This window comes from Schistocerca gregaria, chromosome 3 (genome assembly GCF_023897955.1).
Source record: "Schistocerca gregaria isolate iqSchGreg1 chromosome 3, iqSchGreg1.2, whole genome shotgun sequence".
In the NCBI taxonomy this organism is placed as follows: Eukaryota; Metazoa; Arthropoda; class Insecta; order Orthoptera; family Acrididae; genus Schistocerca; species Schistocerca gregaria.
Genome location: NC_064922.1, coordinates 118224899 through 118251518, shown reverse-complemented (window position 1 = coordinate 118251518; position 26620 = coordinate 118224899). Strand labels below are relative to the sequence as shown.

General features: G+C 41.6%; 1 protein-coding gene across 1 annotated transcript in view; it reads right to left on the bottom strand.

Annotated features, from left to right (window-relative positions):
* The window catches only part of LOC126355276 (uncharacterized), a 384087-nt gene that overhangs the window by 255789 nt on the left and 101678 nt on the right, over nt 1–26620 (bottom strand). The window contains exon 4 of the mRNA XM_050005563.1: nt 8814–8941. Within this exon, the coding sequence (XP_049861520.1) occupies nt 8814–8941 (128 nt within the window). The remainder of the gene's footprint in view (nt 1–8813; nt 8942–26620) is intronic.

Genomic DNA, 26620 nt, shown 5'->3' with positions numbered 1-26620 from the left:
GTGCTTCTTCTACCACTTGTGTGTTGGAGATGTGTGAACGTGGCTTGACTTGTGGACATTACCATATGAGAGTCATTATGCCCTAGTGGGATAGAATGGTGTGCTGCTTGACATGTCCTCATGTGTGCTGACGTTGATTGTGAGTGTCGGCGTAGGGCAGGTGCTAACGGTCGAGAGAGTGTTGTCTCCTGCACATTATGAGCACAGAGTTCAACAATTTTCATTCAGGAAGAAGGTCAGGCTACCATATTCCACATATCCAGTGAAGCTTGTTGCTGGAGTAAGGATGCTGACATTGTTGGAGGTTGCAAAGTTGATGTAAGACTGGTACATCAACTGCTTGTAGCAATCTCGCAGTGGTTGCACATCTCCTAGCTGGTGCAGCACATGTGTGATATTACCAAAGTAGGTGAATTGCAGCCTGGAGTGCTCTATTTTGAATAGTCTTCAAGCACCTGACGTGGATTTTGGTGCACTGCCACAAACAGCTGCCGCATATTTCAGAAATGGGAGTACAAGGCATTTGCAGAGGGTGATTCCAATACATGGTGGCAGTGTGTAAGAAGAGTGCAGCACCAGGGAGAGATCCTGGAGTTAACATAGCACTCTGCATCAGACATTGCTAGTGTGGTGCCACTACATAAGATGCTGGTCGAAAGTGACACCAAGACTCAAACAGTTGTGGACCATGGGAAGGAAGTTCCATGTACAGTAAATCATTGGAGAGCAGGTGGAATGTTTCTCAGGGTGATAATGATCACCTGAATTTTAGCCACATTAAATGGATGTTATGCCAAAATTACAAGATTGTCAGCTGCATGTAGCAGATGTGTCATTGCTAAGGCATCATTTCTGCACTTCATGAAGAGCACCGCGTCATCTGTGTGTACAGCAATCTGAACTGGAAGACCTGGTGGCATATATGATTTGTAGAGGATGTAGAGTAATAGTTCCAGTAAGGAGCCTTGAGGGAATCCAGCATGGATAGCATTGCAGATAGACATACCAGACCCAGCTTGAACATGAATCTTCCAGTCCTGGAGGTAGCTGTTTATCAATGTGAAATTAGAAGCAGATACAAGTAGACCTATACTTGCATAGGGAAGAATATAAGAATACTTACAGTTTTGATTTTTACTGGATGTCACACATTTTAACAAAGGTTCAGTAATGAAAAATGAAAAGAAAATAATGCACTATTTCTCCAAAGCTTTGGGTGCAGTAACAGTTCCACTGTCGCACGCGCCCGTGTGTGTGTGTGTGTGTGTGTGTGTGTGTGTGTGTGTGTGTGTGTGTGTGTGTGTGTGTGTGTTTTCTGAGATGTGTCACTACAAACTGAAGTGTTGTGTCTGTACTATCTGAAGTGTTGATGTTGACAATGAGATAACAGATGTACCAGTGGCTACATCCATTAAACTGCTGTGCCTTCAGTAATCCTTCTCAGGGTTTCAAAGTCCTCTTTCAGTTTTCCTTAGCTACAGCCTGAAAAGAAGCATCTGCAAGTAAATTAATGGTGTCACTATGCAGTGTATTACTTTTATTTTTTCAATGAAGGCACAAATGAAAATTAAGTCACATTAATTTATGCATGTAACTACCAAGTACACAGCAGTAGAAGCAGTAGTAGGCGGCCTCCAGCAGCTGGCCCACACTAATACAGTTGGTGGTTGACTAACACACATGCTCAGTGACACCACACCCAGTGAACTCACACACTAATCATAGGGTACAACACATTCGGTTTACCCCTAGTGTACAAAACTGTTTTACAAATAAGTTGTTTAATAATGAAAAAGGCTATTGCTACAGTGTTTATTCATTTCTCACTCCCAGTCACTGCACACTCTACAAACATTATACACACATTGTTTTGTAGCCCTACACACATTACACTCGCTATCAGCTGATGTCACAACCAATTTGTGCACTGCAACTTCTCAGATGATAGCCTGAAAAAAACCGAGTCACCATCTTTCTATAATGTGTGAGATGTTGACCTCAGGAAGAGGACAAGATGTTGTTATTATACATTGCATAGCTTTGCAAGTAGGATTTTTCAGAAAATCAGAAAAAACGAGGATGAAATGTAGTGTTGGTTGGTTGGTTGGTTGATTTGGGGAAGGAGACCAGAAAGCGAGGTCATCGGTCTCATCGGACTAGGGAAGGATGGGGAAGGATGTCGGCCATGCCCTTTGAAAGGAACCATCTTGGCATTTGCCTGGAGCAATTTAGGGAAATCACAGAAAACCTAAATCAGTATGGCCGGACGCGGGATTGAACCGTCATCCTCCCGAATGCGAGTCCAGTGTCTAACCACTCCGCCACCTTGCTCAGTGAAATACAGTGTAAAAGTATAGGTGGAATGTTAGACATTTTACCATTATTATTATTATTATTATTATTATTATTATTATTATTATTATTATTATTATTATTATCATCATCATCATTTGTGTTACAATTTTTACCAAATCCTTATTCTATGTTATCTACGTAATCCTTGAGTGGATAGAATGTTTGGCTTACAGGTACTTTTTCATGGCCTTTTTAAATAAATTTATTTTAGCAATTTCTTTACTCTCCTATTGTTCCTTAGAAAAGAATGCTGTTTTGAGTTTTACGATTATTCTTTCTTGGCAAATGTTGAGTTCAGTCTAGACCTTGTTTCATGGCCATGGACAATGTAGTGCAGTAATTACCAATGTATTTTTGATGTATATGACTGTTTGGTAAATGTATTTTTATGGTACAGATAAAATCCCTGAGCTTTGAACATATTTTCACAATGAGCCCAAATAACCTTTTCTTGTTTTTACTTTCATTTTTGTGGCCTTTTTCTGCAGCTGAAAAACTGACTTCATATTTTGTACATTTGGTCTCCAGAAGGGAATCTGTAGCTAAGAACTGAGTATACTTATGCTTAGAATGTAACTAAAAGACACTTGCTGCCTGCTGATGACATTCTGTTTTCAAATATCTTTGTGTGTTCACACCACTTCAAATTCCCTAGAAATTTGGCATTTTTCACACTGTCTATAAAGGTGATATAATTTAATAGAGTCGTTTCCCTCTTAAAACTGAAATCCACGGCATTTGTTTTTTTTTTTTATGTTTAATGCCACTTTATTGCTTATTGACAAGTTGTAACATTCCTTGAAGATTTCATTTGCTTTCTTTGCAAGGAGTTCTCTTATTTTCTCAGTGACTATAAAACTTCTGTGACCAGCAAAGATCATTTCTTTCCTATGGTTAACACTAGCGGGAAAGTCAAAAAAATTTTCAAGTGTGTGTGAATTTCTAAGGGACCACATTGCTGAGGTCATCGGTCCCTAGACTTACACACTGCTTAAACTAACTTATGCTAAGAACAACATACACATCCATGTTCGTGAGGGCCCTTACAATCCGTGACATGGTGCCTCAAATTGCATGGCCACTACACACGGCTGAGAAAGTCATAGATGTATGTCAGGAACAATACTGGTCCTAACAAGCTACGCTGAGAAACTCTTATATGAATGTATTTTGGCTCTGATAAGTTTTTCACTTACATTTTACACTTACTTTAAATATGTGTTATTTTTACTCTTTGTACCGTATCTGCTGGATATGATCAGAATCAATCATAAGCTAACCTTCTAATTTCTAATGCATCTAGCTTATTTAGCAGAATTTTATGGCCAACAGTATCAAGAACTGTAGAATGATCTAAAAAATATGCCAGTGACACACTCATTGCTAAGAGCATTGAGCATCAATATGGCTGATTCTGTATTTCTACTACTTCAGCAATCAAACTGTGATTCACTTAAAAGATTGTATTTATTCAAGTAACTGATTAATCTGTCTTTCATAACTGATTCTGTTATTTTTTAGAATGGTGATGGCAGGGAAATGGACTGGAATTTTTCTGCCTCTCCTGGATTACCTATCTTATGTGGCTGTACAACTCTTGTCTGTTTTAAATATCTGGTATTTCTCTGATGTGAAGGCTTCATTTATTATATTTGTTAAGAGAGCTTGTAAACTCTCTATGCTTTGTTTCAGTGCACACACTGTTACTTTGTCTAAGCCTGTTTACTTTTAGTTTTTAGTTTTAGTACAGTTTTACTGATTTCATGCTCTGTGGTTGGTAGCAACATCATTGTACTTAGTGCATAACTACCCATTAAATGCTCATTCACACAGCTTGCTATGTGGTGTGGATAATTTATTACTTTATCTCCTTCCTTTATCAGAATGTTATTATGCCTTTGTTTGCCTCTCCCTGTTTTCTTGTTTATGACATCCCAGATTGCTTTACTTTTATTCTCTGCATTGTTTATTCTTTTATTATTAAATGACTTCTTTATAGCAATCAGCACCTTCATATAATTTTTTTAACCTATGGTAGAAATTCAAGAACTCTGGCTCATTATGACTCTTTGTCATAGAACTGGAGTACTTAAGGATTTGGAACACTTCTTAATACCTGCTGTTATCTATACATTTTTGTGTAACATTGATACTGGTGTGGGTATTTTTGGAAATGTCTTTCCAAAGTTAATTTTAAATAATGTTGATAATTTAGAAAATATAACATTTACATTGGTTTCACTATACACTCCATTTCAGCTTTGGTTTGCTAATTCTTTTGAAACATCTAGTATTTTATTTTATGATAAAGCTAGAAGTTCAGGAAATTTTCCTATACCTGATTTTACTCTTATTATTTGCCAGAAATAGTCTGATAATCCAACTTCTTTTACAGCTACATCACACTTTTCTCTTCCAAATTTGTGGCACATTATCAATTACCGATGCAGTCATTTTTTGTCTCTACACAACATTATGTTGACATTTGTACTTTAGACTTTATCGAGATTTCTGTCAATTTGTTGAAAAAAGTATATACACTACCTCTGGGAGATTGATACACACACAAAAATGATAAATTTCTTGTTGTTATCATGCCCTATTAATTCAGTAGCTGATATTTCAATGTGTTTATCCTCACTTATTGTATGAAAGTCATGTCTTGATTTGAACTGTGTTTCTTTTCCAATGTAAATGCATGGTTTTTGGGAATTTTTGCTGTAACCTGTCTCTAATACCCATTAAATATAAAATATTTTGATCTTGTACAGCCTCTTCCTCTGCTCCAAGTCTCCTCATCACCAACTAAATATTTTGGAACCAGGTAGTCAAATTTCTACCCCATAATTGGGTGGGGGATGCCACTTACCCCCCTTGGAATCTGGAGTCAGAGTTTTGACTATGTTGGATTTCAGTGTCTCTATACCAGTGTTCAGTGACACAAATTACAGTGCAGTTCGAAGATCTGAGATCAGCTTCAAACTGTTTTTCCTTTTTTTCCCTCCATTGACTGCATGTTTTGATGAAGGATTGTGAAGTCTGTGAAACATCCCAAGTTGCTTTTTCCATTGATTTATTTTTCTTTATGACATGTAGCATGTATGCTATTTGATGTGTTACAATCTACCTTGTAAGTGATTGTTTCAGATTTTTTAAACTACTACTGATACTCTTAAGTCTGGAGAACCTGTTCTCTGGATTTATCCTAAAAGGCCTACTTCTCCTACCCATGAAAACAGTTCTGTGACTGCTGTGTTGAATTTTGTTCCAGACAACTGTATTATTGGTTTTACTTCTGGATACATGTCACCTGTGTGTGGTGATGCTATGCATTTCCCTACTGGTGTGCATTCCAGCTCTGAGAGAAGACCGTGAATCAGATGTATGAAAATTTCTTTTAATTTCTCAGCACCACAGCATTTCACCATGTTCTACAATATCTTCTGTCATTTTATACAGCTAACTAGGTGCCTTTTCTGAACTGGAATAGTCCCTTAATGGGTCAGCAACTAACTTATAAATCATTTACAAGAAAATCACCATCAAATTAGTGCAATGAGGCACAGCACAGCAAGAAAGCAGACAATGCAGTGAACACTGGCTAACAACATGCAGCGCAAATGGGTTTTGCAAATCTACAAAACAGTTTTACTTATAGCTACCACATGCACTTCCTGCTGAAAACAGTGCACGCCCATGTAACAGTCTTAAAAAAGGACGAAAGCTCCATCCATAACAAGTGAAGAATAGATGATGATATTGTGATTCAAAATGTTGGTCTAGCAGAGCCATACCAAGGTTGTCCTGTATGACCCCTGGCAGAACTGTCAAAGCTGCATCTCACTCACCCCCTCCCCTCCCCCAAGGTAGACTATCTCACTGCAGGTTTTTATGCATATTTACCAAATTTTATAATTTTGTAAGTATTTTTCATCTCATCAATTTAGAAGCTTTTCTTCAACATAATAATAGCTCACAAATTTTAATGTACTAACACACAAGTATTGACCACTGTCCCTTCAAAATTTTCCTCCACATATTTTGATCTTGTACAGCCTCTTCCTCTGCTCCAAGTCTCCTCATCACCAACAAAATATTTTGGAACCAGGTAGTCAATTTTCTACCCCATAATATGGTGGGGGATGCCACTTACCCCCATGGAATCTGGAGTCAGAGTTTTTACTGATTACACAACATAGCTACAAAAATAGCAAGTAACTTGTTCTTCTGACATAAAGGTTGAAGGGGAAGGAGGAGGGGTAAGGGAAAGGAACTGGAGAGGTTTAGGAAGAGGGGTGGTTTGGAAAAGTCACCCAGAACCCTTGGTCAGGAAATACACACTGGACAGCATGAAAAGGGAAGACTTTCCTCCTCAGGACTGTATGTCTTATCATTTACATACCTGCCAATGGTATGACGTGTACAAAGTTGCATTGGCATTCACCCATGTCTTCTGGGTGCACCACTTTTATTGTCAGACAATGCATGTTTTATTTACAGACAGGATTGTACCAGCCAAAACTTGGTAGTGGGAAAAGTATTGGCTGAATGAGAAGTTAGTTTTATGTACCCTTGATCTGTTCTGCTGGGCATGCTCAAATGTCACAACCTGCTCCAATCCTCTTTTGGCAGAAATAGGTAAAAATGGAAGCCTACAATCAAGTAGCATATTTGCTTCAGCACCTGTTTGCCACACACTGAAATCCTTCAGTACAGCACTGTAGTGAAGCAGTAGCAAGAGCACCACAGTTGAATATGAATTAGCTGTGTAGGCAGCAGTTGTGTGAACCAAGTGCAATGTAGCCACATAAACCATGTTAGCAAAGGACATCTGCTGGATAGCAGTCATTTCTTCATGATGGTGCTTGGACAAAATAACACTGTGACAACAGCATGGGTTTGCTGTTGTGGGCCAAGGAAAAAGCTTAATCTTGAAGGGGAAATATATGTACATGAGTGAGGGAGAAATTCACATAATTCTCCCATTTAGTTCTTAAACACACTTTCCTGACTGCCCAAGGCATCAGGCTAAATTGTTAACCACTTCGTATGGCCCTATAGCAAAGTAAAAACGCCACTGAAATGACAGCAGCTGGTCATTCTTTTTTAATCTCTTAATTTCACAGTCTTGGTTTTGTCAAGAATATGTACTATTTCTACTGTAAAGAATGAGGTATTATTAAGTGGGGACTTCAACTTTTCTTAAGGGACAACTGTTACAGAACTGCAGGCCTAGTGAAGTAACTTATCTTAGCATTTCATATAATCTACACCTCATTCACAAAAATTGTAAACGACAATAGCAGTGCTCCTGTTTATAGTATTTTTATCGACACAGATTGAAATACCATAATATGTAGTTAAACTTCAGCATTAAGTACTGTTATTCAGATATATTTGCAAAACACAATCTGAAAAGATTTATACAGTGAAAGCGTTAAATCTACATAAATAATAATGTAGATGTTTGTTTGTTCGAAAACGTAGATCTGTGAAATTTCTTCACCGATTGTTCTGAAATTTTGATGCAACACTGTATTTGAATTTATGATCACAATACTACTACAGAAGCAAATATGCAATATCATTTAACAAGGCTCCTCAAGATCCGAGACAGAGGGGACAGACAGAGGGTGGGAGGAAATGGAGGTAGAAAGTAGAAACAATGAGATGGCTAGAGAGAGAGAGAGAGAGAGAGAGAGAGAGAGAGAGAGAGAGAGAGAGAGAGAGAGAGATCCAGTTCCCACACATATTAGGAACGTGTGCTTTCTACTGACTTTCTTTTCCATTTAAGCAATATGAACCACAGCAACAAGTGATCAAGAACATCTAGTGACATCTCTGTGTCATACAGTCCCCAAGAAAAGCGTTACAAAAGAAGTTTGTTAATACTCAAACTCAATTTTCTTCCTCCTTTTCTTTTACTAGCATTAGCTCACTTGCACATATCAGCTGCCAAAGATTGTAGTATGTATGCTGAATTAGAACCTATGGGTACAGGTAGCTTTCGAAATATTTGTTGAAATGTTTTGGCAAACTGTGATTTGGTCACTGGTTGCCAGGGATCTTGGCAACATAATAACAACAGCACGCCGAAGCTCATGCATCATGTGCATACAACTACTAAAGTTGCACCACCGTATTTGGCGGTACAGTACCACGAACACTTGGGGCATATTCCCCGCAGAACAACTGCTGTATTGCAATATTAGTCACAAACAAAAGTGTCTGAGTGGTTCTATTCTGCTACATGTAGTAATGAAACTCGAATGCATTCCGAATAGTCCTTTCACCATCTTCGCGAGATTACAAATAATATCTAGCAAATCTCATAAATCGCAAGACACACTTGATGTGTTGTAAAGTAAATGTAACGAATATAATTTTAAAAGTTTACATTAGTCCCTAAGAACGCGTGATTAATGAAACGAAAAATAATCAATGTTTCCTTCACGTACCTGTTACCATGCGTAAATATGATGTAGGCAACTTGTCCTCGTTCATATTGGAAGGCAGTTAATAGATGGAAAAGTTCCACTGTTAAATCAATCTGTAACAAAATAACACCTGTTGTTATACCTTTGGGCTGCAACAATTATTATAAATGTGCAATTTTTAACAATAACGTATAAATTTTACCGTGCTAAGGAGGCATAATAGTATAGGAAAACAAGTTGCTCCAAATGAGGTAATATTCACACCACATTACTCCATACCACGGAGGGAAATAATAGGATCCAGGGAGTGAGTAATAAGGTCCACCGAGTGTTTCTCGGTTCTAGCGGTAGGGAATGTCATAATGCTGTAAAAGTAGAAACAGTGGCAGTGCTTGTCTGTTACGAGCAATCTTTGGCGGTTTACCTGATCGTATTGTATTTAGTCGTGTCTCTGAGTCTGCAAAATGTCTTGTATTAATGCTGATAATCCAGTAAACGAAAAAGATAGGTTATGTATGGTCTGATAATCGGCAAGCTATACGAAATATTATTCCAAATTATTCGCTGATGCCAATTTCATGACATAAGTTGCAATGGACATAAATGTATTGCCCAACTGTGACGTATGAAAGTTTGTGTTGGGTAGGGACTCGAACCCGGCTTTCCCACTTATCACGACCTGCAAAAATTTTCGTATGTCACCGTTGGGTAATACATCTATGCTCATGTCACGAAATCCGCATCCCGCGAACAATTTCGAATAGTATTTCATACAGCTGCCGATTTTCTAACTACATGTAAGTATCATTAGCTGAGGTGGAACATATGACGATAAAAATAAGGTGACCATATTTTTGAAAGCCGAAGATGGGACTAACATTGGTGACTATACAGGCGGCCAAGAGAGGGCGTCCCACCACCGCCACGATTTCAGGGAAAGGAATTAACTTCTCACTACTCGGAATGCAATAGTGTTCTACAATTGTTATAATTGACTGAAATAAGTAACAGACATAAAAAGACAATATAGCAAATGTAATATAAAACGTAAGATACATTCACAGTTACTATATAATAATGATGCATCAAAATATTAAAAGTTAATAGTATTTTGTTTTCATTTGAGCTTTCTCAGGTGTCCGTATCTTATTCATACAAGAAAACACACGCTGGAATGCTGCGTTTGTACCTGGAAGACACAAGGCAAATTCCACAATCCTTGAAATATTGTCATAAGGAATTTGTTTCGATGTGAAGTTCTGAAAAGTCTGTACTCAACGCATATCAATGTCGGTTTTTTCTACGTTCCATTTGTCTATTTTCTGGGCGTGGCAAAATCCTACATATTAAAAACACTCTTGAAATAATTCATTGTCACCGATGTTACAGTTTGGCAGTACGTTTACGAGACATTTGTGGCTTTTTTGGACTTCAGCCCATGTACGTACATCGTTTAAAAGAACCTATTTCAAGTTCGAAAAGGCATTACAATGATCCGTCCACTGCTCAATGTATTGTGTTCTGCTATCATAAAATGCACACACGGTTTCAGTGAACTTAACGTTTATTTCCCCTCAAGATTCAAATTTGCTTAAAGCACTTCCTATAACGAGAGGCAGGAATCTTATTTTTCGTTTTTCGGTCATATTTCCCTTTAAATCATGAAGTGCTTCTCCAACTTCTGCATACGTAACATGCTGGCCTATCTTCAATACTGCTGCATGAAAAGTTGACGCTTGATTATATAAAAGCATAAGGACGACTTCAGAACAGGGGCTATCAAAAACAATTCCTTAGTATTTTTAGCCATTTTTGCTTCACTTAAAAAACAAGATTTCACAAACATTTGAACATTTTGAATTTGTGGAAAATAATGTTTGTTGCTCTTCGAGACCGTCAACCTACGTTTATGTTGGCATTGTCCCTGCAGAATGCTAGTGTTATTACTGTAATTATGTTCTGAAATTATGTTCTGTGATGATCTCACATAGATAGTTTCCAACAATATCTGCAGTTTCACCAAGCTGCTCTTTAAACTGAAGAATCTTCACACATATTCCTTCAAGCGGCAGGAAGTATCGAACAGGCACAGGGAAGAGCTTTATGTTTCCATGATTAGACGCACCAGAAAGAATAGTAATGCAGTTCACTTTGCACATTTCTCGCAGCATTTCATCTCGACAGTGTGGAGTAAACACGTTAACAACAATGGCTTTGCACTTTGCGCAGCCACAGGTGTAGCTAGACTCGAAGCACTCCTGGATGAGTTCAGGCGTACAGTCACCTGAACGGTAGCTATGGTTCTCTTGTACTAAATGGAAGACTCATGTGGCTTCTGCTGCAGCTAGTTTAAGTTTGTGGTCAGGTGGAAAAACTTGCCGAAAGAAGTCTGCTAAACTTCTCGAAGACGTGGCTGTGGTATGTGATGACTTGTGTTCGGCCGTTTTCAAGTAATACGCTATGTCGTACTTCACTCCATGAGAAACAGAAAATTCTCCTCCACATTTCGTCCAACGGATATCGTCATCTGTTCTCCCTCTTTTTATAATGAATGGATATCTGTGTTAAAAGTAAATAAATGACAGTGTACGAAGGCTTGTTCCCTTGAATTTGATTTAACCCCTCTACTATCTATGGATGTCTACAGGATTACAATTAGCCTACTACGTAGCGGTCTATAAGACCGCATTTTTATTTATTTATTTTTATGTAAATCAATTCTTCTGGTGAATATACATGTTTATGATTTCCTCTTTTATTTTTATTTCTTTGTTCCTTTGTAAGTGCTGAAACGAGCAATTTCGAAAGACAGAAATTATCATCATTTGGTCAATCGTATAAGATAAACATATATTCACAAAAACTCTAATTTAGATCTTTTTGACACGTTGACAGCCAGTGCCAAAATGAGTGTACTACTCCCAGAATCCATGTTAAACGGTTCATTCAGTTTGATTCGTCATCTCAGTTGAAGTCCACTTGTCTCAGAATTTTTTCAAAAACTGTTATTGACGAGAAAAAAGAGTCTGCGAATTATTTCGTAGTTGGCGTAAAGAGTGGAAAGTTCAGCTGACATGCCAATTATATCGCCTTACACCTCAAAGAAATGGAGCAGAAGGAGAAAGTACATTTTTCAGATGAGTTGTGCATGCCTTTGTACTTATTAAATGACGCTACCGTTAATCACCTTTTAGCAGTTATCTCGCGGTGTTTCATTTAATTTGTGAAGTAACACCAAGTTTTTGCGTGGAAGAATGCTTTTAGACAGCGTTCCCCAATCACATTTTAATAATAGTAAGTTAATTAAAAAAACATAGTTTCTAAAGGAAATCATACGTAAGACAGTTATATGTTACATAGAAGTTGCACTCATTCTAGTAAATAATGAAATTGCGAGTCGTTAAGATACTACTTTACTGACGATCGTCCTTGCATTTGGATTAACACTAGGGCTCACAAACCTAATTTCAAATGGAGTACAACATAGGCCCATTCCCGCACGATGCTGCAACTCTTATCAAGGAGCATTTGCTGGGACTGAACAACAGACACCAATCTGAAATAATATTTTCCTTCAATCGACATCAACCGAACATGGATAAGGAACCTGTCTTCAGTCAATCTATAATCCTGTGATTTGTCCGATTCAAATACTGACTCGTTAACTGTACTGTCGTGTGACAGATTTTTGGATATCTTGTCATCAAGAGTTCGGCCCGATTGCTGAGTTGTCAGTGTGTCGGTCTGTCACTCCAGGGGGCCCGGGTTCGAGATTTTCTCCGCCCAGGGACTGGGTGTTGTGCTGCCCTCATTATTTCATCATCATCAGTGAAAGACAACGGGAAACCACCACTAGAATCACTTCTCTAGACGCTCATGCGGTGGACCTGTCAGGCGAGGCTTACCTCATGGCAAGATCGGCTGTAAGGCAGAACATAAAGCTCTTTCTGTCATCAAGAGATCCCGTTTCAGCAGAACTAACGGTGAAATTTCTAATGCCTTTCGATTCGATACTTAAGTGTGAATCAGGGTTTTCAATATTGGTGTTCCTGAAAAAATAAATAGGCCTGTAAAAACCAATTGGAAATTGAACCAGTCCTAAGGATAAAGATAGTGTCTTTTGAACCGAATTTGGAGCTCATAGTTGAAATTAAACAGCTACATATTTCTCACTGACAGAGGACAGCTAAGGTAATATAACTGTGAAACAGTAATTACCATTTTATTGTTAAAAAGTTGACGCATGAAATACATTGTATATTGTGTTAACTTTAGAAAGTATTTTAATTTGCTTCATTATCAATCACAGGAGAATTTGAGCTTTTTGCTTCCTAGAAATGCTGTTGGGGTCTTGGTGGCATCATTAGAATTGTTAATCGTGTCAGCTGGGCTCATATTATCATTGTTGCCAACGTGAGTAGATCTAACAATTTTTGCACTATAGCTGCGTGGCAAAGTGTTGTTACAATAACATGTTGAATTTAATTTCATATTCTTTGCTACTTACCAGTTCCGTATATGAAAATAACACTCTCTGTAATCCCAAATCATCTTCTTTAAAAGTTCACCTGCGCGGGCTGTGAGGGAGAAGGGGCAACGCAGTAGGACTGGCAACATTTACTAGCGCAGGCCTCACGCACCTCAGTAATGTATCTCCTCTGTGCCAAAGACTGTACTCTCGCAAGAGTTGGCATCAGTGTGGAAAGACAGGAGAAGAACTAGCGGTGGGGGCGGTAGCTCTTTCAAATGTTCTACTGTATAGAGAAAAAAAATCAGTGCTTCAAGGAGGGAAGACAAAAAAAAACTAGGTCAGGACAAAAGAAATTGAGAACCTCTACTTTAAGGCATATCAACAATTAAAATAAACCTTTGTTTCCATTGTCACTGGTGACATACAGTATATATTTTTCGTTATAAAGTAAAATATTTGTATGACATTTTCTGTGCTCACTTCTCTTAACTTCATTCCATGTGGGAAAATAAAAATTCTGTTTCACCACGTCCAGATGGCATAGTATACCTTTTCCTGGCGCCCGAACCTTTAAATAACATGTATTTGCTACTAATGTTTCCGTTACCTGGGTTTATGCTGAAACTCGTTTCCTACGAGTTAACTCGCAGTTGGCGGCAGTAGCCACTTCGTACGAGATAACTTGTAGTTAGCGCGCCACGTGTTAAGCTCTACAATCTGGCACTATATAACTTGATGTAGCTCTTATGAATCGTATTATATAGCGCATTATTAAGGGAAGATAGCGTAAAACATTTTTAATTAAAAATTAGGTGGTGAAATTGGAACTGCTATATAAACTTTTATGGAACGTAGCTAAGAACCATTCTGATTAAACCAGATGTCAAATAAAAAACGGCATTAAAATCCGGCCTTTCGTTTGGAAGTTATGATGGCACTGACACACACACACACACACACACACACACACACACACACACACACACTTTAAACATACAACACACCTCTGTTTGCGTCGCCGGTTAATAAGAGAAAAATCGCAGTAACAGTCTCAAAGTTCTGGCATCCATGCATCACATCCAACAGGAAGAGCCACCTTCGATTTGCGTGGGTGTGTTATATATCGCTATTGGAAAATTTGTTGCGCTTTTCAGAGAAGATCCACAGCATTTGAGGGTTAATTAAAATCAGCGTTACCACACTGTTTATGATACGTTACTTACTTACTTAAGTTACTTACTTCTCTTGAAGTTCGGAACTGAAAACGCAGTGACGTTTGGACATTACGAAGTTTGCTACAATACTCACGCCAGCAAAACAATCACGAAACCGTTAGGGAAATCCAGCTCAGCGATACCATCTTCTGTGCAAGTATTATTGAAGGTCTCGAAAATTGAACGCGTCAGCAGACAGATCGTGTAAACGCATTCTATAATGTGCTATGTTACGTTTGGGATATGATGTGAAAATAAAGTGCAAAACACTTTTACAATCCTAAAAATGTGAGAAGTTACATGTTGAAACGTCCCATGACCGAGACTTGGATCTGATTTGTAAAGCCAGGAACATTTAGACGCCCCGGCTGAACCCGGTCGCGACAGCGGGAGAGGACTCCAAAAACCGGAACTGTGTCGGCCATATCGTGACATCTGGTCAATTTAATAAAAGTGGTCTCGATTTATTCGGTCGTGATATTTTCCCTGAGCGGGATGTTGCGAGTGTAAAGGGAGACGTATATCAGACTACGATATAAGGAATGGGACAGTGACATATGGAGGTGTGTATCGCGCCGGGGAGCGTGCATGGGTGGCCGAAATGATTAAGAGAACCGATCGCGATAAACGGTAAATCCGGGTTCCAGTCCTGCTTCGGCACAAATTTTCAAAAGCCAAAACTGGGTAATACATTTATCCCTATAGCAGCTATGTCATGAAATTCGAATTCAGCGAATGATTTGGAAAAAAAATAGGATTGAAGAAACCTGACTATATTAGTGTATAGTACTGAAAATTATAGGCAATTTTTGCTGACCGCCTTGCTACATACCCCGTTTCTCATGTATGGCTCATATATGGTTCGAATAGTATGGGCATTATCAATATAGCGGTTTTAATGTTTCAGGGGATGACATCCAGATTCAAAAAATAAGAATGGGTGGATGGTTGCAAGAGAGCATCAAGCCAGCCATTGGAGTTCAGCATTTTAGAGCAATAAAACTGGGTTCGACTTTAACCAAATGGTGAAAATTACAAGAACTACAGCACACAGAACTGATATTGTGAGTGGACTGTAGTTGACTGCCGATTCCCGTAACTTTCTTGCTCCTTCCAAACTCCCCATTTCAAAATCCTCTACGTGGAGGGGACGACTGTACGCGGTTTCCAATATGACAGGCCGGAATTGTTGCTAAATTGATTGAAAATCAGGGGGGAAGTACACGTAACTCCCTGCTTTTAGCGTACATCTTTACACACGAAGTTGGTACTGGACCAAAGCTGTGTCTTCACCACTGATGAGCGTTATACACGAAGAACACAGTCGGGAGAGACGCTGTTCTATGCACTGAACCAAATGTTTTGAGATATGGTACTGATTCTCCCGCACTGCTCAGATGGTGCCGTGGTGTGCTGCTCTTTGATGTTCATGCTCAGTTGTTCCCTGGGGACTGTAGGGTAGCCATGGCGTACACTGACGTACGGGTTACAGATCGCAGCCCAGCTTTCAAAAGCTCTAGAATGGCTCACTTCCACGGAAACTGCCCTTATTCCCAAAGAAGGCGCTCTTCACCTAACAAGATTTACACACTGCCTTCTGCAGACACAAGACGCCTTAGAGACGTTTCATGCAACACACCACACTAGCGCCGAGGACACAGGGCAGCCTTTCCATCGCAAGCTCCAGCATTCTCGCAAAAATAACCACGCAATAGAAGCAGAAAATGAGTTAATATCGCTTAGCGAAGTGTGACAGTGATTCAACAAAGTTAACTATTAATAATGTTTCATGCACACAATACTCTCTTAGTTAAGTATGTTTTATGTAGTAGGTACTTGTGGTAAAGTGGTAGCATCAATAAGTTTTTTGAGTTCGATAAACATGATCTTAGAATAGGCTTGAGTCTCATTTTGTAAGAAATTATTGTGCTTCCCTTCTCCCGCTTCTCACATCCTTGGTATGCTTTTGCCCTGAGGTAATCTGTAAGCTAATGGGACCTGTAACATATCAGTTAAAGGTATTCTGTAGAGCTTAGGTTTACAGAATCCATAGAAAAAACCTTCTTCTGCAAGAGAATTATCTTCAAGTGAAAATTTAGGTTGCATTGTACACTCCTGGAAATGGAAAAAAGAACACATTGACACCGGTGTGTCAGACCCACCATACTTGCTCCGGACACTGCGAGAGGGCTGTACAAGCAATGATCACACGCACGGCACAGCGGACACACCAGGAACCGCGGTGTTGGCCGTCGAATGGCGCTAGCTGCGCAGCATTTGGGCACCGCCGCCGTCAGTGTCAGCCAGTTTGCCGTGGCATACGGAGCTCCATCGCAGTCTTTAACACAGGTAGCATGCCGCGACAGCGTGGACGTGAACCGTATGTGCAGTTGACGGACTTTGAGCGAGGGCGCATAGTGGGCATGCGGGAGGCCGGGTGGACGTGCCGCCGAATTGCTCAACACGTGGGGCGTGAGGTCTCCACAGTACATCGATGTTGTCGCCAGTGGTCGGCGGAAGGTGCACGTGCCCGTAGACCTGGGACCGGACCGCAGCGACGCACGGATGCACGCCAAGACCGTAGGATCCTACGCAGTGCCGTAGGGGACCGCACCGCCACTTCCCAGCAAATTAGGGACACTGTTGCTCCTGGGGTATCGGCGAGGACCATTCGCAACCGTCTCCATGAAGCTGGGCTATGGTCCCGCACTGCGTTAGGCCGTCTTCCACTCACGCCCCAACATCGTGCAGCCCGCCTCCAGTGGTGTCGCGACAGGCGTGAATGGAGGGACGAATGGAGACGTGTGGTCTTCAGCGATGAGAGTCGCTTCTGCCTTGGTGCCAATGATGGTCATATGCGTGTTTGGCGCCGTGCAGGTGAGCGCCACAATCAGGACTGCATATGACCGAGGCACACAGGGCCAACACCCGGCATCATGGTGTGGGGAGCGATCTCCTACAATGGCCGTACACCTCTGGTGATCGTCGAGGGGACACTGAATAGTGCACGGTACATCCAAACCGTCATCGAACCCATCGTTCTACCATTCCTAGACTGGCAAGGGAACTTGCTGTTCCAACAGGACAATGCACGTCCGCCTGTATCCCGTGCCACCCAACGTGCTCTAGAAGGTGTAAGTCAACTACCCTGGCCAGCAAGATCTCCGGATCTGTCCCCCATTGAAAATGTTTGGGACTGGATGAAGCGTCGTCTCACGCGGTCTGCACGTCCAGCACGAACGATGGTCCAACTGAGGCGCCAGGTGGAAATGGCTTGGCAAGCCGTTCCACAGGACTACATCCAGCATCTCTACGATCGTCTCCATGGGAAAATAGCAGCCTGCATTGCTGCGAAAGGTGGATATACACTGTACTAGTGCCGACATTGTGCATGCTCTGTTGCCTGTGTCTATGTGCCTGTGGTTCTGTCAGTGTGATCATGTGATGTATCTGACCCCAGGAATGTGTGAATAAAGTTTCCCCTTCCTGGGACAATGAATTCACGGTGTTCTTATTTCAATTTCCAGGAGTGTATATGGTGACAGTTTTGAAGAGAACTGGATTCAATGTTATGTGCTTGTTAGGACTGAGCTAAGGAACTTGGTGAAGACGTGGAGGATTTACAATTATTGTGATCATTATAAAGTGAAATTCTACTAATGTGTGTAGAAACCACCATAATATCTGAAGAGCAGTGTAATCATGTACGGAAGTGAAATATGGACGATAAATAGTTTGGACAAGAAGAGAATAGAAGCTTTCGAAATGTGGTGCTACAGAAGAATGCTGAAGATTAGATGGATAGATCAAATAACTAATGAGGAGGTATTGAATAGAATTGTGGAGAAGAGGAGTTTGTGGCACAACTTGACCAGAAGAAGGGATCGGTTGGTAGGATTTGTTCTGAGGCATCAAGGGATCACCAATTTAGTATTGGAGGGTAAAGTGGAGGGTAAAAATCGTAGAGGGAGACCAAGAGATGAATACACTAAGCAGATTCAGAAGGATATAGGCTGCAGTACGTACTGGGAGATGAAGAAGTTTGCACAGGATAGAGTAGCATGGAGAGCTGCATCAAACCAGTCTCAGGACTGAAGACCACAACAACAACAACAACAACAACAACAACAACAACAGCAACAACAGTGTAATCACAAATAGCTACAAACTTAAGGCGTGTCATACCTGAAAAAGAACGTGTTTGATATAGAAAGTGCTTTTTTTTCTAAAAAAAAAGTTTTGAAGGTGCTCCGACATTGGATATAATGCAGAGAAAATTGCTTATAACTGAAGCATGGGTTACCATCCGTCTGCTTTTAGCCGTGACGTCACCAACATCATCATGATAGCGTGACTGTAGAGACATCCCTGCGTTTGAGCGTACGCACTACCATAGCCCACTATTCGCGGGCGAGGGCACTACATGCTTGTCGAACTTGCTGCCAGCGATTCATTGTCGAGAACGGTTGCCGCAGCTTCGAAATGCTTGAAACAGTCAATGACATCGCATTTCCCACCAAAAACTGCACTGGTGTTGTTCGTATTGCAATTCCAACACTAAAAAATGAAATTAAAAAAATTACGTCCGTGAAATAAATCTGATACTCTTCCAAGTCCTCACCATCGTTAAAAAATTATTTTGTTTGGGAGTGCGCATCCCCCAGCGTCCCCGCAGAAAAAGAGCACTGGATATAGCTGCTACAGTATTCGTGCTTATTTTGTGAGCCATATTACTCGTCTGTAAACAATCCAGTGCGAAAGACAGGTAACTTCGAAGTGCAACACGTCGTTCATTTCATATTCATTACCTTTTCCGAATATGGGTTAAAGCAATCGCCTTAAAAGCTGCACTGCCAGTTTTTACTTCGTTCATACCGTAATTTAAACTTCCATGTTGTACTTTACCTAAGGTGGCGACTCAGTACGCCCCACTCACAAATGAGGTTCTTTATATGGTTTTATTGCATATGCATACCTACAGACTGTATCTTAGAAATGAAAAAGAGTTTCTGAAAGTGCTCGTCAGCAGCTGCATGCTTGTCGGTTCAACGTCGTGTACAGTTCTGCCACGGGGCACAAGAGAAATTACGGGACGATGACAGATTTTTTGCATGCGTTCTATTTAGCGACGAAGCTTCATTCACCAACAGCGGTAACGTAAGCCGGCATAATATGTACTATTGGGCAGAGGAAAATCCACGATGGCTGCGACAATTGGAAATCAGCGACCTTGGCGGGTTAATGAATGGTGCGGCGTTATTGGAGGAACGATAATTGTCCCCCATTTTATCGATGGCAGTCTAAATGGTGCAATATAAGCTGATTTCCTACGTAATGTTCTACCGATGTTACTCCCTGATGTTTCATTGCATGGCAGAATGGCGATGTACTTCCAAAATGATGGATGTGAGGCACATAGCACGCGTGCGGTTGAAGCGGTGTTGAACAGCATATTTCATGACAGGTGGATTGGTCGTCGAAGCACCATACATTGGCCCGCACGTTCACTTGATCTGACGTCCCCGGATTTCTTTCCGTCGGGAAAGTTGAAGGATATTTGTTGTTGTGATCCACCAACAACGCCTGACAACATGCGTCAGCGCATTGTCAGTGCATGTGCGAACATTGCGGAAGGCGGACTACTCGCTTATTTTCAGCCGTAATAGCTATGTTTGTGAACCGTGACTGTGTGGGATAATTATTTATTTAAAGTTTCTGCTACCAGTCACTTTTTATTTTATGCTTAATCTAACATAATGCAACGTGTTTCGAACGTGTTCTGTTCATTTTCAGGCGTTTATACGTACATACATACATAGAGAAATGTTATATAAAAATAAACAGTCTTAAACTAGATTAATCTAGAACTGTTTGTCCATTGTTTTTTACTGTAGCTGATGGTGTGGCATTTGGGGGGAAGGAGGTGGGTCAGAGTATGGCTAGTAATCGAAATCAGTGATGTCTTCTGCTGGTTTTCTTCTTTGTGGTTGACTATGTATATCACAACTTGTATAGGATGCAGATAGATTTGCATCATGTATGTGTTAGGAAAATAGTGTGAAAGGCTTTTATATGACAGTTGATCACTTACAATTTCATCATCTTGCTGCTTCACGTGCATCACTGGTGTACTGGCGGAGCTGTTGATCGACATGACACTGTTGCACTTTATATTATTTATGGTCGCAAAATGTTTGTAATATTGCGTTTAAGGTCCGAAATCGCGCTTCTAGTTTTTAAAATGTTCCGAGGTGGGGTAGGTTGTGGAGGGGGTAGGGGCGTGTCGGGGTGGATACACTCCTCCCCCCCCCCTCCATTTTTCCCATGTAATTACACACAATGACTTCTCAAGGTTGGCAGTTATGCAAATGGGCCTCACTGGACTCACATGAAGTGAATTTCGTGGCCAGGACTTCCACGTGTGTACACTATCATGCTCCTCAAACCAAGATGACGTCGCGGGCTAGGCAGACATCAAGCGTGTAGTGGTGCAGGTGGTCCGCAACTGTCAGCGTGTCTTCGAGTACAGCCGCTTGTCCCAAGCAGGCGCAGCGCAGTGTCTCCCTCCAGCCTGCATCCTAGGCATGGTGCACATTTCGAACTTCCTTTCGCGTGAATGATGGCGTTTGTGAAGACGATCGTCGACCTGTGGTAACAAAAACGTGAAATTCATCCGATGAGGCGACCGCTTCCATTTCCCTCGCGGACTTGCTTTCTAGGCAGAAGTACCTGATGACCAAGAAGTTTGGTCTGGTCCCTTCCCACCAACCCCCCCCCCCACCCTAAACCACCCAACCAACCACTGATCCAAGTCCAGTCTCGACAATCCCGTGGCAAATGCCTTTGTAATTGACGATGTTGGGCCAACATGTGAACACTTCAGGGTCGTCTGCTTCGGAGCTCCAAGGTATGGTTTGGCAAGGACGAGGAAAAGCAGTAGAAACTCTCGCTGTTTGCTGGCAGGCATTGTTTTGCTGAAGTGTCAGACCGGAATGGCTTCTCATGAAGGACAAAATGAAAAGAAAAAAAAAACTGCACGTGCAATGCCTTGGACGTACCACTGTGCTGTAAGGGTATCGCGGCTGACAACCAAAGGGGCCTTACTGTGAAAATTAATGGCAATCCAGAGCATGACTCCTGGTTGTCGGGTCGTATGGGGGAGACATATAGATTGGTATACTACCACTGTCCATGACGTCCCCACCAACGCCTTCAGCCTGGAATCTCATTGGCTGGGGTAGAGCTGCCTTCAGTCTTGAGTCCTGCTTCGAACTGAGCTCCAATGCTTAGCGAAGGTGCGTCTGGAGACGCCCTGGACAGCAGTGGGATACCAGCTTGGTTGTTCCAAATTGGATTGTAGAGTGTAACATGGTTAGCGGTTTCAGTGTCTGGTTAGAATCGACGTTTAACGTGATCCAGGAACAAGATTTTGTTGTAATAGTATTTTGTTCGCATCGGGATGCTGACTATCGCTGAGCACCCATGCCGCTCACCGTTGGAATGTTTGATTTCGTTGAGTATCCATGGCAGGTGAGCCTGTAATTACCATCTCATGGGCATTTTAACTTATTACAGTGGTTGTGGTTTGTATTCCGCGTAGCGGTCAGCGTGAGATTTAGAGCGGTGTGCCTGTTTTTGCCCTTAAGACGCAAAGCATTTGATTCTACATTTCATTTACGATGTAAATGTAAACCTCTGTATTCAAAACGTACATATTGATCTTCAGAGGTTGCTTGAGTTAGTTGTAAATGTGTACAGTGCAAATAAAAGACATCTCTGGCAAATAAGCTACTTGTATAGTAACATCTGTAAGGTGTCAGGCAAATCCAACACCTTCCATGAAAACCCTGACATGATAAGCCAATCCAGTAGTATGTCACATAGCTCCGAATAAATCGTGACATTAAATTAACCAAAGTAATACGAGTAGCGAGTGAACAAATGGAATGCCACAGACTAACACAAGAATGCCTAAATGCATGTCGTACCTTCCCACCGTGAGGCAGACGCAGTTCCGAGGGGAGAAACGAGGACAGAAGCCGAGAGCAGAACCGTGTTAAGCTAGAAGGCCTTACGATAACGGACGGATTGGACACCCACGTCGCTAGCCTACCGCTAAGTCTACCACCCGCACGTTTTAGCGTGAGGCTTTTTCGCGTCCCTGTTACGTCAAGGACCACCCCCCAGCCCATGTTAAAAGATAGAGCCCTCCAGAAGAACAGTAAGATCTTACGATAACGCTAAGAGAACCACACTAGCTGCAGGTTTTAGCGTGAGACTTTTTAGCGTCTGTTACGTTGGAAACCTTAAAAACATTGCCCCACCACGAAAAGTATAACGTTTCTCATTGGATAGACAGAATTTTTGTAGCCGGAGCTTAAGGTTAACATTGAGACCCTGATTGGTCAGATGAAAACACAGCCAGAAAGCTTTTTAAATCTACTTCGGTAAATTGTAGTAAGGAGAAGTTGAGACAGTTGGTTCCGAGACGGCGAGCTGGATGGCTGCTGTGCCGGCCGCTGCCGCCCTGACGCTGCTTAAACACCAACAAGGTAATGAACGCACGCGATGCCGCATTCTTGAGCGCATAAAGCTTCACTCAGAACTGCAGAAGTCTCATCTGTTACACCCCCTTTTTGCGTAATACTAGTGTCGATCGTCAATTAAAGCTCATGGTGTTCACATTTGCCACTTGAAGTAAAGATCTGAAACGCGATGATTTTTCTGTTATATAATTATTGAAAAGCCACATCAGCCACTGTAATTTACGACAAGTTAGATAAGTAATTAAAGATAATTGAGGGACACTGTAGACCATTTTGATAGTTTTCTCTTTTGTGAAACTTAATTTAAACCATAGATTATAGATGTGATATGGCATAGGTCATCCTTCGATCCACTGTAGAACTTTGAAAACCACTCAGGGAATATTCGTTCACATTTTTGTTGAACGCAGTTGGTTTTTACCATCCTGTATTGAAACATTTTCTTTTATCTATATTGCAATTTATAAATGATGTTTTGAGAGTAGAATAAAATTTCCAATGGTAAACTTAACTGCTTTTTCGACGTTATTTTACCAGCTAACTAAAAATAGGAAAGCCTTGACCCTTTCCACTATATTTAGTTAGTATTAAGATTCTTTTACAGGGAGTGCAGTGGAGCTGACGCTGAGATGATTTAGTATTTGGTTATATCATCGCTAGTCTCACTGAACTCTTCTGAATTCTACATGTCATGTGTGGTCTGGCGTCTCCTTACCAGCAACAGGTCCCAGGTTCAAACTAGTCAATTCCCTAAAAAACACGCTCAGAGCGTCGTTGCGCGAAAGTGGTAGGGAGACACGATATAGAACAATCAGACACCACCATGAATGTTTAGACATCGTTTTCTGTTTCGTACGGGGTTGACTGTGATAAGTGCCCAAACCACGTGAATGCCTCGCCGGCCGTTGTCGCCGAGCGGTTCTAGGCGCTACAGTCTGGAACCGCGCAACCGCTGTGGTCGCAGGTTCGAATCCTACCTCGGGCATGGATGTGTGTGATGTCCTTACGTTAGTTAGGTTTAAGTAGTTCTGAGTTATAGGGGACTGAAGATCTCGGCAGTTAAGTCCCATTGTGCTCAGAGCCATTTCAACTATTTGTTCTACATCCCTCAGTACACTGAGGTATCTGACAACCACAATCACTCACCTCGATTTGCCACAGTACTGACGAAACACGTTGAAGACGCTATCACCACTAAATTGCATCATAAGTGATACAATCAAAACATTTTTACATATATGGCAATGTTCTTAAGTCATATACACTGAAGAACCAAAGAAACTGGGACATCTCCCTAACATCGTGTAAAGCCCCCATGAGTACGCGGAAGTACCGCAACCCGACGTGGCATGGCTCGACTAATGTCTGAGATTATATTAATACCTTCAGCTGCTGACGGGCGTTGATGTCCAAAAGAACAGACGCCATTGATGACGTGCAGCCGTCTGGAACGAAATTAGAATTATATTAATACCTTCAGCTGCTGACGGGCGTTGACACATATCATCGGGCACAGGTGAAAATGTGTGCCCCGACCGGGACTTGAACCCGGGATCTCCTGCTTACATGGAGAACGCTCTATCCCGGTAGGGGCATACATTTTCACCAGTCTCCGTTGCTATATATCAACGCCCGTCAGCAGCTCAAGGTATTAATACAATCCTAGTTTCGTTCTAGACGTCTGCAGGTCATCAATGGTGTCTGTTCTTTAGGACATGTCCGAATGAACACCCACATAGGTATATTGTTTTGGAAATCCTGGCCATGACCTTCTTCTTCTGTGCGAATGCATACATATTCTCCGAAATCTTATAGGACTTGGTGAGTGTTTCCCCCACGAGTAATGAGTGTGTTGGGTTGGGACACTACGAATGCAGTGTGTGGACATACAAGGTGAGAATGTGGGTCTCGCGGGAGCCGTGCGCGAGATATTCCCTGCAGTCGCACTATCCTCTGTGCACTCGGTGGCTCAGCGTCTGCGATGTAAGCAGGAGATCCCGGGTTCGAGTCCCAGTCGCGGCACACATTTTTCACCTGTGCCCGCAGACATATATCAACGCCCGTCAGCAGCGCAAGGTATTAATACAATCCTAATTTCGTTCTAGACGGCTGCAGGTCATCATTGGTGTCTGCTCTTTCGGGCGAGACTCGTCCGACCAGGCAACATGTTTCCAGTCAACAATAGACCAATGTCGGTGTTGAAGAGCCCAGACGAGGCCTAAAGCTTTGTGTCGTGCAGTCATCAAGGATACACGAGTGGGCTTTCTACTCCGAGAGGCCATATCGATGATGTTTCGTTTAATGGTTCGATCGCAGCATTGTCGGAGACTTGATATTTTACCGGGTTCCTGATATTCACGGTACACACGCGAAAGGGTCGTACAGATACATCCTCACTTCGTCGCTACTTCGGAGATGCTGTGTCCCATAGCTCGTGCGCCTACTATAACATCACGTTCAAACTCACATAAATCTTGATAACCTGTCATTGTAGCAGCAGTAACCGATCTAACAACTGAGCGGGACACCTGTACTCTTATATTGTCGTTGCCGACCGCAGCGCCGTATTCAACCTGTATTTGAATACGCATGTGAGTCTCTTTGGCGTTTCGGTGCATATTATTTACTATTACCTAAGAGTATTTATTGCTCCATGTTTAACGGATTATGCCTACCTCACTCAGCTACTGCCACTTACCGCGACCAAACTAACGGGATAACTGCACTCATAATATTCTTAATGAGATATACGTCTGTGTGCATCTCATATCTAGAACGCTACCCATGGCTGGTCCCATGCCATATATTCTGACGCGGGCAACGAACTGAATGAGAAAAACTTGCCATACCTACAAGAAGGTGACCCAGGTCCGAGCCAGAAGCACAATCCCACAATGAGGCAGCTTTCATGACATAATTAACAATCGAATAAGCAGGTGCTGCGATCTGTTGCACTTGCGGTGTTTATTCCTTCGTATGGGCCTTTTTTTATTTCCCTCATTGCTTCCTCGATGTATAGATTGAAGGGTAGGGGCGAAAGGCTACAGCCTTGTCTTACACCCTTCTCAATACGAGAAGTTCGTTCTTGATCGTACACTCTTATTATTCCCTCTTGGTTGTTGTACATTTTGTATATGATCCGTCTCTCCCTATAGCTTACCCCTACTTTTTCCTGAATCTCGAACAGCTTGCACCATTTTATAGCGTCGAACCCTTTTTCCAGATCGACAAATCCTACGAACGTGTCTTGATTTTTCTTCAGCCTTGCTTCCATTATTAGCCGTAACGTCAGAATTGCCTCTCTCGTGCCTTTACTTTTCCTAAAGCCAAACTGATCGTCACCTAACGCATTCTCAATTTTCTTTTCCATTCTTGTGTATATTATTCTTGTAAGCAGTTTCGATGCATGAGCTGTTAAGCTGATTGTGCGATAATTCTCGCACTTGTCAGCTCTTGCCGTCTTCGCAATTGTGTGGATGATGCTTTTCCGAAAGTCAGATGGTATGTCGCCAGACTCATATATTCTACACACCAACGTGAATAGTCGTTTTGTTGCTACTTCCCCTAATGATTTTAGAAATTCTGATGGAATGTTAT